The 16,425-nt window shown below is 34.0% G+C and overlaps 1 protein-coding gene across 1 annotated transcript; it reads left to right on the top strand.

Moving 5' to 3' along the window:
• Window positions 1-460: 460 nt before the first annotated feature.
• LOC147074102 (uncharacterized) lies at window positions 461-13,316 on the top strand. Its single transcript, XM_085943577.1, has 3 exons — window positions 461-664; window positions 7,133-7,291; window positions 11,012-13,316. Exons 1-3 carry the CDS (start codon window positions 470-472, stop codon window positions 12,410-12,412), a joined length of 1,755 nt encoding a protein of 584 aa, XP_085799703.1. The 5' UTR covers window positions 461-469; the 3' UTR covers window positions 12,413-13,316.
• The last annotated feature ends 3,109 nt before the right edge of the window (window positions 13,317-16,425 follow it).

Genomic DNA, 16,425 nt, shown 5'->3' with positions numbered 1-16,425 from the left:
CGCGCTGTCATCTCTTGAAAATGTATAGGATTATTGTTTCTCGGAAAATAATAACGGAGAATTCGAGATACTCCGAGACCGCTTTTTATTTAGGTATGTACCAACCTCTTCCGATCAAAAATGCATAGGTACAGATGAATCGAAAAATTTCATTTTTAAACCAGTCAAGGGATTTTTTTACGCTATTCGAGCAATTTTTTTCCAAGTTTTTAGATTATGGTTTTTTATACAAAATATTAATTAGCGTACCTACCTATCCATTATTAAGTGTTTGTTATACTAGATAGGTAGGTGATAAGGTGTTCTATTGGATTGTATTAATTTAATATAATATAAGTTTAAAACAACTACTGTAAACCTTGTCCGTGTGTGTTTAATTTCTCGGAATATAATTTTCAGTACTTATTTCGGCGATAGATAATTATTATACGTGTTGCGGCAACACTTCTCTAAAATTAATATATCTTGAATGGATCCGGTTTGTCACGTTGTTCCTGACATAATATTTACCATTAAAATGGACGTAAAGCGAGAATGTGATGGAGAACAATCTGATACTGAAGGCAAACATTTGTTTGATACACAGACTAGCCATCCAAACAGCCCGGAAGTCCGCACTCGTGTAAAGCAGGAGAAAGCAGACGATTCAAGTTGCAGTTTCGAGGTTAGTTTTTGGAAACTGATTTTTTTTACAATAACTGTATTGCGAATAACAATGATTATTATTATAAAATGTTGATTTTTCTACAAACAGCGTAAGACATACGATGATATTAAATGTAGCTTTAAAAATGACTTAGGGCGTAATGCTCAATTCGTACTTACCATAAACTTACAGTAAAATTGGTAAGTAGCCGAAATCCATCTGTTAACTATAGATTATAGAGATAAGGAATCCTTAACCATTGACTACTTTTGTTATGAACTCGCCCCCTTCTGTATTACCATTTACCACTTACAGCTGCTGTCAAAATAAATTTACATGTCTATAATACAGCCCATACACTCAAATTTATTTAACAATTGATCTCAATATGGATATTGCATATTGGAGTTTGCAGTTATTGCGAACAATGTTGTACGCAGGATAGAATGTAGAATTCGCGCAAAATGCCGATAATGGACAATCTCGAAAATAGAGAACCGAGATCTTTTGTTTTCGATTGAAACATAATACTTACGATAATATTATATTGTGAATAATTGTCAGCAGTCCTTAACTCATTCATTACTCATTATTAGGTACCAGGTAGTATATATTATTATTATAATGTTATGAGTAGGTAGGTAAAATTTCATAACATGACAAAAAAGTCATTGAAAAAGATTAGGTACCTACCGATGTGCCTAGGTAGGTACGATGGTAAATATACGATATTTTAATTACCTATTGCAAATTAAAACTGTTGAACAACTATTAAATATCCGTGACATTTAATACGACATATTTTCCTATACTTTCGTTGATTCTGTTAATGTCTTAATTTAGTAAAACCGATTATCGAATTGAAATGTCGGTGTCAATCAAAGAGATTGGATGTCAATGAATTATGAATTAACTTTTCTTATTCGGATTTAGATATCTATGTAATATTAAACCAATATATAGGTAGTTGAAATATATAAGTACTTAGTTACCTACACACCAACATGGTAATATTAGTTTTAATCATTCTATATAATTATTCACATCATGGCATATTTGTAATAATTGTAAATGACACCATTTCAATATCAGCTGACATTTCAACGGCAAGTGTTGCCGTATCGCGAAAAACATGGGTCAAAAAATAATTAATATTAATTCACAAATTGCGGAGACATTTAATCTTTTTAAATAAATATTAATTGTGTATTTATAGTTATTGAATTTATTTTTATATTTTTTCATATTTTTGTCATCGTTTAACAATTACAAAAGAATTTACCTAAATTATGAAAAAGAGAATTTTTATATATGGTAATATTTTCAATAGAAAAACAGAACGAAGCTGTTGCAGATCTGGTGGACCATAGACAACTCGATCATAACTATGAAAGGCTTTCTGGATAGTGTTTTGTTGTAAATAAATTATAGTTATGACAGACCAGTAGCGCACCCAGGGGGGGGCCAGGGGGCCTTGGCCCCCCCCAAAATATGAAAATCATCAGAATGATTTTACACATTGAAATCGAAAGCCAATAAACTATACCTTGGGCTTAGACAAACAACATGGCAAAAAATGATTTGTAATTCTCCAGAACCCTTTTTAGTAAAATTTCTTAGATTTTAATTTCTAACACAAAAATTTCGAAACACTGATGTCAGGTTTTTTTAGAAACCCGTTCCCTAATGAAATTCTCGGTGTCCACCCGAATTCTGGAGTGGTATAGGTGATGGCTGGGGAGGGTTGACAGGGCTCTAGCCTGGGGGCCCGGGCTGTGGGGGGCCGGCGTGTCGGGTTGACCAGATAAGTGAGATAAACACACATCATCACAACATTTTAAATTATATAATTGTCCAATATATTTTCAGATTATTATGTGTCGATACTCGACAGCTCCATTATTAAAGTAGATGTATTGAAAATCGCCAATAATTCATTGTATAAGTACCCTCAATTTGAAGTAAAACACAATTTAAAAAACGTTAATGTAGTGTTTTACACTGTCTTTAATCTAAGCCCCCTGCCCGTCAAATATCCTAGCCCAGTGGTCGGCAAACTCATTAGTCAATAGAGCCAAATATCAACAGTACAACGATTGAGATTTCTTTTGAGAGCCAAATTTCTTAAACTGAAATTATATGCGTAGGTAGTAAGTAGGTACACTGCTAATTTACTTAATAAACTTTAGTTAAAGTTTTAAGTCATAATTAAATTATAGGTAGGTACACTGAATAAAACTGAATATCATACGTAATAATGATCTTATTTATTAATACAAATTAAATTGTAAGTCAGGTATCCATAAAATTGAATCATGACAATGACTGACAAACTCAATGTAAATAATGGCCTTGCATCTCCTTGTAAAGTTTGGGTAAGTCAGGTTCGTATGTTGTTGATTTAATTTTAAGCACGATTCCAGGTTCTCATCAATAAATCGATTTCTCAATTTACTCTTGATTTCCTCTCTTGGAAATCTTTTTACTAATCACAAAACTTGCAATATTAACATTGTTGAAAGATGTTATTCAGTACCTAATTAAATACAGAACTTTATTTTTCTTGACTCTTCTCCTCAGCTGCTTTCTTCCTTGCATAATCGACAGAATATTTAGCGCAAAATTACGAGTTTTTAGTTGTAGTATCTCTCTAAATTTGAATGCGCTAATTTTTCCCGACACATAAATAAAGGTTGGTAAGCCATTTAAGTTTTGAATAAACGCAAAGTCTCGGTCTATTCAACATTACATTTACGGTTATCCTCTTCCATTTTCTTTGCTTCTTCTTTGTAACCATATCAAATATGGCAGAGAGCATCTGCGGCAGAGCCGCGCTCAAGGGGCCAAAGAGCCGCAGTTTGCCGACCACTGCCCTAGCCTGAGGGCCCGTTTCAGGATGTGGGGGCCATGGTGTAGGTACACCGAGTGCAATAGACAAAAGACCGATAAACGAGATATTAGGCTGTGTTGTATTGAGTAGGTTGTGTATAATTTAAAAGCAATAATACTTTTTTGTCCATTTTCAATTAATATGTTGAAACCTCAATATTAAAAAACCAAAAATCTGCGATAAACATTCGGCGAAAAGAACGACTACACCCACTACGGTGGTGGTGTAAATCAAAAGAACATTTTTTTCGGTGGAAATCGGCATAAATATTGTAGCTCTCTAGACCAGTGTTCCCCAAACTTTCGACATCTGTGTACCCCTTCTATAATTTTCGTAACACTGAGTACTCCTCGTCAAAGAAAAATGCATATAAGTACTTTAATAACAATCAAAATATATTCCTTTTGTAGTACATAAACAAAATAATAATAAACGAAAAATAAAATTCATTCATAATAAAATATAAATCAAAGTTATATTATAAAAAAATAACATTCATTATAAACCATGAGAAGGATGAAATTATTTATGTTGAAACGACAGATCATCATAATTTGGTTCCCTGGTTATTAATTTTAATCTGAGATGCGGTTCCACACCCAAAGGCTGTTCCTTTTTTTGACTTAATGTCTACAAATGCTGAAAAAGCAACTTCACATAGATATGAAGTTTAAAAAGGCAATGTATTTCAAGAATTTCTCTGTTAAAACTGGATACACATGTTGCATTTGCAACCTAAATGATGTTTAAGTACACTCCTTATATTTATTTTGCAAGAATCCGTCTGAAGCTAGTAATTCCAACAATTGCTCTTCTTCCGCATGCGATAAACCTAGCATGGATGTTGTATTAATGCTTGTTGCACCAGGCGTAGCCATAACCCGGTGCAGCACGTACCCCCACCAAACTCTTCCCGTACCCCAGGGGGTATGCGTACCAAACTTTGGGAAACACTGCTCTAGACCAAGCGGGTAGCACAGCCGATATTATTTAAGCAATGTTTCAGCATACTAGGTACACATGTCCAGCATGGTCGCTGTTCACTTCCAATCCGCCAGTCGCTGATGACACGCTCAACGGTTACCGCCACTATGCCTCCAATTTAATAAAAACTAGGAGAAACTGTACAAATATATCGCCGTGTATTGTGAAATTATTCAAAAATATTTATATGAAGAAGAAAAGGAGCCTATGGGACTAATTTCCATTCTCCTCCTTCGCCCCCCCCCCCCCCCCCCAATAATAAATCCTGGGTAATCTGTAATCAACTGTAATTCACTGTAATCACTGTAACTATAATTGTATATATATTCAATAACAATAGTAGATTCCATCAACGATTCCGTTTGACCAAGCACATAGACACAGTGACGTCTTTAGGTAAAGTGCCGCCCTAAAGCAGAATAAAATAATGCAACCCCTTCCATTAATATTCTAAAATTGTACGGCTAATTTAGTAAATACTGCATATCGAAGGGTTGCCAGAGTAAACGTTTTATAACTTTGCACTTTTTTGCACTCTTTACTATACTGATAAGCCTCTTTGCGTAATTACCTCGCATAAAATTAGATCAAATGAAATTTACTTGTATTAATATAATATATTATTTACTAATAAATAAATAGACAAACAATACATGTAAAAAAAAGTTTTTAGAATATGTTAAATCATTTTCATCCTAGAGCTGGAGTGCAAAGTTATGAAGCATATACTCTATCAGGGAACTCTGAGTGTGGACATTTTCGACTAAAGTAGAAAGCCGATACATTCACAACGACTGGTCCTACTTTTTCCGCCCCTCTCGTTGTCAGTGGCGCACCCAGGGGGGGCCAAGGGGCCCTGACACCCCCCAAAATTATCAGAATGATTTTAGACACCCAATCCCTAATGGAACTGTGAAAAAATTCTCGGTGTCCATCCGAATTCCGGAGTGGTGTAGGTAATGGCTGACAGGGCTCTAGCCTGGGGGCCCGGCGTGTCGGGTTGACCAGATAAGTGAGATAAACACACATCATGCATTAGCTTTAATAATAAAAAAGTCGCCTGCGGCGCTATTATACTTCATAACCATGAACATGTTCAATTATGTAATTGTGCAATATATTTTTTGATTATTATGTGTCGATACTCGATTGCTCCATTATTAAAGTAAATGTATTAAAAATCGCCAATATTTCACTGTATGAGTACCCTTAATTTGAACTAAAACACAATTTGAAAAACGTTAATGTAGTGTTTCGCACTGCCTTTAATGTTCGCGGTAGGTAGGGGGCCCGCCAAATATCCTATCCTGAGGGCCCGTTTCAGGATGTGGGGACCATGGTATAGGTACACCGAGTGCAATAGACAAAAGGGCGATAAACGAGAAATTAGGGTGTGAAGAAGAAAAAGATCCTATGGGACTAATTTACATTATCCTCCTTGGCCCCCCCCCAATATTAAATCCTGGGTGCGCCACTGTGACAGACGATTGAGCATCGCGCTCTTAGGTAATTATACACTTTGATAGCTACGATACATTTGTGATATAGGTTAGGTTACCTACTAATTCAAGTGATTATAATTATTATTATACATTGTTATATGGATATTTGATGAAGTTTTTGTATTTCGAGGTTAGGCCATCCTCCCACGGCGCAACTTATGTCCGTCGAAACTGAAACTAAAATTCCAGCCAGTATCTAGCTAATGTATTTCAATGGCGGCTCGCTGACGGCGAGACTGGAATCTCTCAGCTTCAAAACGGTCGCGAAGAGATGCGACATGCTAGTCGCGCGGTCTCTGAAGTTTCCAGTCACCGTAAAACAGTAGTACCAACATCATTAGATTTCGGTGAAAAATCATATTTTCTTACCAAAATTGGTAGCACTTCGTAAAGCCGCTAGCGTCATATCGTAAAAACCAAAACAACCAGATACGTCAAAAGTAAATATTAATCGGAAAATTAAAATAACATAATTGTAAACGCTGCAGCGCGCGTATTGTCAATTTTTGTACAACACAGCTGACAGTCCAGTTTGATAGTTTGAGGTTATGTGATTATTATTTCAACTGGGTTTCAGTAGCGCCGTGTGCGAAGCATCACATTGGTCAGTTTATGAGTTCCTTCACAAACCAGTTCCATCAGATTTCAGTTGCGCCGTGGGAGGATGGCCTTAGTCTTTTTGATACTGTTTCCTACGTCCTCTTTCACAATCATTAATTTGGAATATCAACGATAAGTATAAGATTATATTATTTTGTTGCGTTTTTGACAAAATATGTAGGAACATTACGATGATATTAAACTTTGTTTCAAGAAATACAGGTAATGGTGCCTTTTATAACTTTCTTTTTAGACTAAACATAACCTGACCTTACCTAATCTAACCTAACCTAAACCTTAGTGTGTGATAATACTGCATCGAAATGTATGTTTGTTTATAATTGTCTACGTGGAATAAACTGTTTCCGCCAACAAAATGATAAATAGTCATGCGGTCATCTGCGGCACTATAACCGAAATACATTTATTATATACCTTCCTACTAATTTATAGTGATGATAATTATAGTTAGCTGAAACTGGTTTTACTGTGTTACTTTGCCTCTTTCAGTTCCTTAAAGCGGACCTATCTGATATAAAGTCTGAGACAAATGATCAACCAGCCGTCATCAAGCGCGAGATTATCGAAGACATAATTGACACATCATATTGTGATAATGAAGATCCTCAACCTGGTTGTTCGTATTCAGATTTCAGACCATTACATCAGGTTCGTTTAATAAAATTGTATAATGTGTTACTTTTCTTTCCTTATTAAAGGTTGGAATTTGAAATGCATGTTTTAAACTGAGAGCCGTTTCACACGCGACACCATTGTCTTGAGACGCTGCATGAATAGGCGCGTTCAGACAGAGAAACACTTATGTCAAGTTCATTTATATGTATAATAATGCAGTGTTCAGACTGTTCAGAGAGAGACACCGGAGTTCAGATACCAGTGTCTCGTGTGAAACGACCCTTCATAATGAACTCTTTTTAAAATGCATGCGTGAAATTGTATCATTTAGTGTTTGTGGAGTGGTTTCGGGTTATTTGTCTCCCATTATGGTTAAAGTATGATAAACCACCAATTTGTACGGTAAAAAAACAGGTAATTGTAATGTAAAAGCCATCGCTGTTGACAAATATTCTAAAGCAGGGTATTTTATGGCGGTCAAGCCTTAAAAATCAGAATTAACAGTGCGTACGACGCTATAATATTGGATGTGCGTTATAGTGACGTAACAGACTTTAATGCATATTATTATCATACAGACGTAACTAATAACACATGTTTATCCCATGTTTTTCCATACCTCAAATCTATGTGTAGCCTATTATACTACAACAAGTAGGGCAAGCCAGTTCCCTGGTTCGAATAGTGTAAAAAAAATAATCAAAAACTTACGAGTGGCTTTAATATAACACGGTATGGGTGCATGTTGGATATCATGCGACAAATAGCTAAACTAATGAGATTGTTTTGGGCCGGAACGACGCTTGCCAAATACAGTTATACATAAGCGGCCACTGACAGTAGAAGAAAGACCCGTAGGTCAAATTACATTGGCAGATTGCGTCTGGCCCGATTGTCTGCCACGACTGTCAAACTCTATTCTCTATGGTTTTCAAGGATCGTGAGTGATCGGGACAAAAGTGGAAAATTTTCTATTATTCCGTCGTGCGATCCATTCATTAGCAAGCGAAGATTGCCGAAAGCGTATGAAAATAGCCGAATACGCACCCGCTCGCGAACCACGAAAACGGTCGTTCATTCTACTGCTCGATTTCAACAACTACAAGATGGCGAAATCTCAAAAAAATGTGTGGACTAGCCACGCCAGTTTAAATGTAGCCATACCTACTCGCTACAATTAGTCTTAATCGATTGGCTTGGAGATTCAAGCTCGCCTAGTTATTCATGATGTAAATTAAGAATAAGTATACAAAACTTTATATAAATGTCAAACGGCCGCACAAATTTCATCAGATGCTCGCTAGGTTTGAAAACTCAGTTTTTTGACATAAAATTGCGCGAGAATACGTTCAGTGTAGCACCAATCTAAGAAATATCTAGTTTTCGGTCAACGTATATTTTTAATAATAGCAAAACTATGTTTATTGTAAACCAATCAAAAGCAACGACCAACGCGATTGAATCGTTGGCCACGACGGTTGTTGGATCGGGTTGGGTCTGCGCGTCTGCCAATGTAATTAAGCCTTGTGGAAGGCCTACTCTGGCTTAACATAAAGGTGATACTTGCGAAGGTGATGCTTGGTGCAGTTAAGGGTGTTCGTTGTCAATGTGTTTGCCTTTGGTGAGTGTACACGACGCCTGAAGATGCCGAAAGGCGAAATCCGGGTCGCAAAAAACGACTTAAATGGAATAGTACAGAGTTTGAATCCATTAGAATTTAAATTCAAATTCCATCAAGTACCTTCGGTCGAAAGTACTAATATCTTATAAATAATGTCATATATCTTCTTTCTTAAGTAAATGCTATGTAACCCTTTATGTTAAACAGAGACAGCGCTGTTCATTCTCTCGCATTGTGAAGCCCAGTGAGTAAGAAAGAGAACACTCTAAGACAGATTCTCTGTAGTCAGATCTCGTACGTGTGAGCGAGACAAGTTCCCAATCTTAAAATATAAACGAACTAAAGGGGAATTCTTTTGTGTCGAACTTTTGAGATGCGATTATTGATTTATATAACTTAAATGAAAGAATGAATATTGTTTATGTTATTAGAATGTAGTAATTAAGTATTCTTATAAACTTTATTAACATATTGTAATGGTTTTAGCGGTAAAGACAATAATTCATACAACATGTCAACTCAAGAGATGAGTTGTATGGAGAATTAAAAAGTTAGAAATATTCTATTTCCGATTATTCTAGCTTTCTTAAAAATATCCAATTTACTATCTATTAATCAATTCTTTCTTATACATACATTTTCTGAGGAAATCATCATGTATTTACTGACAACCACGTATTTTCTTTCTTACGAGAAAGAGACAGGAGGTTTTTCTCTCTTTGGCAAAGCCCCCTCTCCGATGTCCCTCTGGACCTCTATAAAAGAGCATAATCTCTTTCATCAAATCAGATCCGTCCGAGCCGTGCTCCTGCGACGTCTCCGTAACCCGCTTTAGATCTCTTCAGATCTTCGCGAAGGGGTTCGATAATTCAAGTTCAGTTCCGTTCGGACCCTACAGCTACGATGTTCTCCGTAACCCGCTAGAGGGTTTCGATAATTCTAGGACTACGCCCTCGCGTAAAGTTCTCAGCGGAAATCCCGCTCGCGCTAAGCAGACGTCATACGCAGATGACGTCACCTCACAGTAACGCGAAACGAGTACTGAATTTTATAAACTGACGTTCTATATGAACGCTAAAATAAATACGTGAATAATCTTTCAAATTTAATTGAACGTTTACCTCTCAAACTTAATAGTGTTTTAAGATTTAGTTTTTAATAATAACTAAATATAAGAATATTTTATAAATTATAAATATATGCTAAATAAATTAAGATTTTATGTAAATAATTAAACAAATAAATAATAAGTGTCTACTTTTAATTGAAAACCTGAATGTGTAACTAAAAGACTATATATACAAAAACATTTATTAAAAATACATTAATTTCTACAAATACTTTAAATATATACTTCAATAACTTTATATTATTATGAACAATATTCTGTGACCTTGACCTCTGTAAAAGATTGTGCCATAGACAATAAATTATAAATATTTTAAAGCGAGTTATCATTATTAAGTGCCTTTAGTGGATCACCATTCTCGGGTGCATCCACCTTCTACTCCAAATCCTCACTAGATGAAATTCCTCTTCAAGACTGAGCTAGTCGAACATCGATACTTCTGAGGGACTGATAACATCCTACTTCTCATAACGAGGCTTGTTATCAACCCTCGGTGGTAACACCCCTTAAGGGGGTGACAGCCGCCATTACGTATTAACTGGCATGTTCAACCTATTACTCAAACGTGTATGGGGACCTAATAAGCGTGGAGACTGAACCCAAAGGTCTGTTTTTATGGATGTTAGGAAATTAAGGACGTTTATAGATCGGTCTCAATCCATATGCGGCATATTTCTATACTAATAAACCCGTTAAGTGAAAATGACCCAAATCATTTAACGCAATTTTGCGAGAAAAATCCAATAACTATAAGTTGCGTGAATCGACAACTTATTTTCTAGGTAGATTTGGTAAATTTGTTAACGTGACTCTATTCGTGTTGCTTTGCCAGAGTAAACCAATCATAAATGTCATAAAGTTAACGCGTGTTACACATCGGTTTGACAGTTTACCCTTTTTTAAGTTCTATATTAGCAAAAAAAAACACGTATTATTTATAACTCTCTTATTTATTTGTTTTAATATTGTTGAAATAAATATACCAACCCAATTCTTTTTGTAGATTTCTCCCCAGGAACGTGTCACATATAATCCAATGGACGTCGTTAAAAAAGAAACGCTTGACAATAACCTGACCAGGAACAACATAAAAGATGCAACCAATAAAATGGATATGATACAGCATTCAGAGATAACTATAGATGAACAAAGCGTAAAACAGGAAGTTTCGAAATTATACTTGCCAAAAGAGGTTCGAATTGTGTTGAGAAGAGTTACATATTTTGCACGTAATTTTATTTGCAATTGTTGTTATGGAGTGTTTAAATGTGTAAATCATCTTAATGGTCACTACATTTCATGCATAAAGCCTCATCTTGTCAGGACATACAAAACGTGTACTGGTGACAACCCAAATCAATGCAAACTGTGTTTTAAAAAATATCTTACAATTGGTAGTCTCAAAAGACATCAATTGACACATACTGGTGAAAAACCATATCAATGCGATGTGTGTTTACAAAAATTTCGTCAAATTAGTGGTCTCAAATTCCATCAAATGAAACATAGCGGTACAGAACCACACGAGTGCGATGTGTGTTTTAAAAAATTCACGCAGCTTAGTTATCTCAGAACACATAAAATGTCACACACTGGAGAAAAATCACATCAATGCGATGTGTGTTTAAAAAAATTCCAGCAAATGCATGTTCTCAAAACACATAAAATGATACATACTGGTGAAAAACCACATCAATGCGACGTGTGTTTAAAAAAATTTCAGCAAATTCATGTTCTCAAAATACATAAAAAAACACATACTGATAAAAAACCTCATACTGATAAAAAACCTCATCAATGCGATGTGTGCTTTAAAAATTTTCTGCATCTTGGTTATCTCAAAATTCATAAAAGGATACATTCTGGTGAAAAAGCATATCAGTGCGATGTGTGTTTTAAAAAGTTCATAGTAAATAGTGATCTCAAAAGACATCAATTGACACATACTGGTGAAAAACCATATCAATGCGATGTGTGTTTACAAAAATTTCGTCAAATTAGTGGTCTCAAATTCCATCAAATGAAACATAGCGGTACAGAACCACACCAGTGCGATGTGTGTTTTAAAAAATTCACGCGAATTAATATTCTCAAAATACATAAAATGACACATACTGGTGAAAAACCACATCAATGCGACGTGTGTTTAAAAAAATTTCAGCAAATTCATGTTCTCAAAATACATAAAAAAACACATACTGATAAAAAAAAACCACATCAATGCGACGTGTGTTTAAAGAATTTCCAGCGGATTGGTGATCTTAAAACACATAAAAAAATTCATCCTGATAAAAACAAACCTTATCAATGTGATGTGTGTTTTAAAAAATACGTAGGAAATATTGAACTTAAAATACATAAAATGATACATACTGTTGAAAAACCACATCAATGCGATGTATAATTTAAAATTCACTTTCACTAGTTATCTCAAAATTCGTAAAATGAACCATACTGGTGAAAAGGTACATCATTGCGATGTCTGTTTTAAAAAGTTCATAGCAAATAGTGGTCTCAAAAGACATAAAAATCACATATCTAAGTACTGATGAAAACCACATCTTGATATTTACTTCTAATCTAGTAGACAACAAATTACCTAGCTACCAATTTATTGAGATACAGAATGCTTAACAAAAATTAACAGGATACGTAGCTGCGAAAATTTGAATGTCGTACAACGCACGAAATCAAAACAAATACTTTTAGTCCTTCAAATATCATAGTGATACTACTTCCAATTATCTCGTCCCAAAAACACTTCGCTTGTCGAAAAAATGACCACCTAACCATTGTCTGCTAAACTTATTTACTTCACGGCACACTGGTGAATAGAATTTGTTCCGCGGCACACCAAATAAAAATACCTTAAAAAAGGAAATGTACCTTATTAATATGAATAAAGGAAATCATAGCGTAGGATGTAGGTAACATTTTTTTTTTTAATAGTTCATCAATATTAATATATTGTAACGATCTACGTTACGAAGAATTGTTATCTCTGGTATAATTTCTGTACTAGCAACATTTGTGGATTGACGGAGAAGATACACGGGAAGGTTGGTGCAACTGGTAGTTTGCGGAGCGGTAGAAAGAGGAGGGGGTTGGTGGAAGCAACGATGAACGGCAAGCGTCTTCCCCTCTCTCCATAGACTAATATACTTTTATAGATCCGCCACTCAGGGATACCAACTGGTTCAAAGTTGTCTCTCTCTAAAGTAATATTCTGTCTCTCTCTAACAACTTGGTGTAGCGGGCGGGCTTTTTTTTAAATAATCTGTTGCATTGTAATATGGTAATAAAAAGTCAAAAAATTGATATAAGTATTATTTTTATTGCAGAAATATAAATGTACAACAAAAAATAATATTACATAGCATGATAAATGAATAATATTCCAGACATGGTATATTATATTACATATTACATTATCACAAAACCATGAAAAATATAAATTTTATCATAAACAATGAAATTGTGAATTACATTAAGATTTTACATATTAATTCAATTAATTCAAAAAACTGATTATTGTTCTCTGATCAACAGCATTTAAAGATCATGATTCAATTCCCAATTTCAACATTTGAATAATGATTATACAGACATATAATAATAATTATACAGCTGGTTGGAAATTATACAATTAATTTGGTATGTACTTAAGTATTATTAATTGCATGTTATCGTCATGAAAAGATTATATTTTAAATACTAAGAATTAATGATTTTTAAGAGCAAAGGGATAAATTACTATTTTTCATTAGTTTGTTTGCTTAAAACCTTAATAACAAAAAAAACCGATTATTGAAAATGCCAATGTTTAATTTATATTGCATTTAAGGGTTTATTGGCTTAAAAAAATAGCTGTATTATTTTTAATTGAAATTATAAATTAAATCATCATTTAAGTACAAGATTCGTTTGTCAATCACTACATAAATTCAATATTTTGACATTAATACGCAATGATTCGAACTGAAAAAAGCTGTAATTATTATAAACATTTTTATTGATTAATTTGTTAATTTAGATATTAGAAAATGAGAAATTTATCAATTTTATTAAAAATTTGGATGTATGAAATTCTTAAAGGAAACGTAAAACTTGTGTTATTCTCACTGCTATATTATTTTATGCAAATCCACATATAAATAACAGAATTCTTTACGATTATAAGACATTACGATTTGTTTAACTATCTCAACTGTCAAGCTCGACCTTTTTACTTGTCTGTTAGTCAGTAGCGAAGCATAATCAGACGATTCATTGTCCTCAGACTTTTCGCTCGCCTGCGCCTGCATTAGCATAAATTAAGAAAAGGACAATTTAAAATAAATTACTGTAAATTGGTTACATATCTTTTTAGATAAATATTAGTTCTTTGCTGTACAATGTTTGAAAATTAAATATTTCCACAAAATGTACATAAACCCCAAAATTCTTAATTATCAACTTATTTTTAAAAGCATTTAGGTACAACTGTATTTAGAGTCGAGTTAAAATTGAGAGCGTACACAAGTTTTGCAGGAGAGACAAAAAACATCATGGTTATTATAGAAATATATACAAACATAAATGGTTATGGAGTTTAATCATCCATGGTTTAACAATGTTAGATTTTTTATGGAATTACATCATTTGCAAGACGGGTAAATATTAACAACGGCCACTAGATGGCATTGAAAATCAATTTTCGATTAAAATGGAGTCACATTTTTCTAGTTTCATCGACGAATATATTATACAATGAAATTTGTGAATTACGTTAGGATTTCACATTATTTCAATTACTCCAAAAAACTGATTATTGTTCTCTGATCAATAGCTTTTAAAAATCATAATTCAATTAGGATTTAGTCGTAATAATTCAAATTTCAACAGTTTAACAATGATGATACAGACATATTATAATAATTGTACAGCCGGTTGGAAATTATATAATTACTGTGGTATGTACTTAAGTATTATTAATTGCATGATATCGTCATGAAAAGATTATATTTCAAATACTAAGAAATAATTTTGTAATAGCAAAAGGATAAATTAATATTTTTCATTTGTTTGCTTTTTTAAAACCCCGATAACCTAAAAAAACCGATTATTTAAAATGACAACATCTAATTTATTTTTGCATTTACGGGTTTATCGGCATAGAAAAATAGCTTTATTGTTCTAAATTGAAATTATAAATTAAATTATCATTTAATTAAAAGATTAGTCTGTCAATCACTACGTAAACATCTAGAGCGGGTTTAGCGATTGATATATTATTATGTATATTTATTTATCCGATATTCAGAGGTTATTTTATAACCCAACACAAACGTGTTTGCTTTAAAATATCAGAGAAAGTATTCTGCCTTGGGAGTGAGTTAATCAACACGAGAGACACCAACACGCACTAAGATGCAGCCATATGTTTTATCTGAAACATCATAAAACAATGTATTATTTACTTATAATTATTAGAGTAAATGTTTTATTTTTCAGTTTTGTATAGTTAGCCATGGCATTAATCAGATCAGTATAAAATGGCTGTAAAGCCTGAAAAGTCACATAAAAAATTGCTACCCATTTAATTAATTTAAAACAAGAGCTATGATGTTTTTGAGAACACCAAATGTAATTTGTATACATTATAATTTAATTCTTATTCTTGCAAGTCGGTTCCAGTCAATTTAGCACCTTGTGAACCTACCAGTTGATGAAGTATTGATATTTTTTAGTTGTGTGGATAGGATCGATTTGAGTCAATCAGCACTAGTAATTATGTACTTCAAGGCAACTAAAAACTTAAAAAATTACTCACGCTTCTCTTTCTGAACAGCAGAAGTGCTAGACCTCTCCAACTGAGGCTCTTGCTGCATCGTTAGTGATCCTGGCGATTCTGCACGTTCAGCTGAAATCGTGTAATATTCACCATCGTTAGTAATCGTTGAAGAACAGTTTACCATACTTAACAAATCGAGGAGAATTGAAATAAAGTTTGTGTCCACAGATTCATTATAACTTGTGTATACAGAATGGATCACACTAGTATATAACATTATAGCTCCATGTGCATGGATTTACCAGCACCAATAGTACATCCACGTTGGCCGCGCGGCTTAAGCGTCAGCCTATAGTGTTGTGGGTCCCAGGTTCGAATCCTGAGTCTGACAAGTATACATAGTTTTTTCAATTTGTGTATGAGTTGGAGTATGGACCTAATAGGTTGAGCAAGTGGTTGATACCCATTTCTCGTAAAAACAACTTCTGTTAATACAAACCTCCACCCTGTGGAGGCCCATATGATCCTATTAGGATCGGACATGGTCGAAGATAGTGTGTAAACTATACTATCCCAATAATAAACGTTTACACCTAAAAGTGCTGAATGTCCCGCCAATCTCATTCTTCGAGCGTAAGCAAGAC

The sequence above is a fragment of the Rhyacophila brunnea genome, unplaced genomic scaffold, assembly GCF_057557595.1.
Source record: "Rhyacophila brunnea isolate RB1 unplaced genomic scaffold, BYU_Rbru_1.0 scaffold_16, whole genome shotgun sequence".
NCBI lineage: Eukaryota > Metazoa > Arthropoda > Insecta > Trichoptera > Rhyacophilidae > Rhyacophila > Rhyacophila brunnea.
This window is presented reverse-complemented; position numbering and strand designations above follow the sequence as displayed.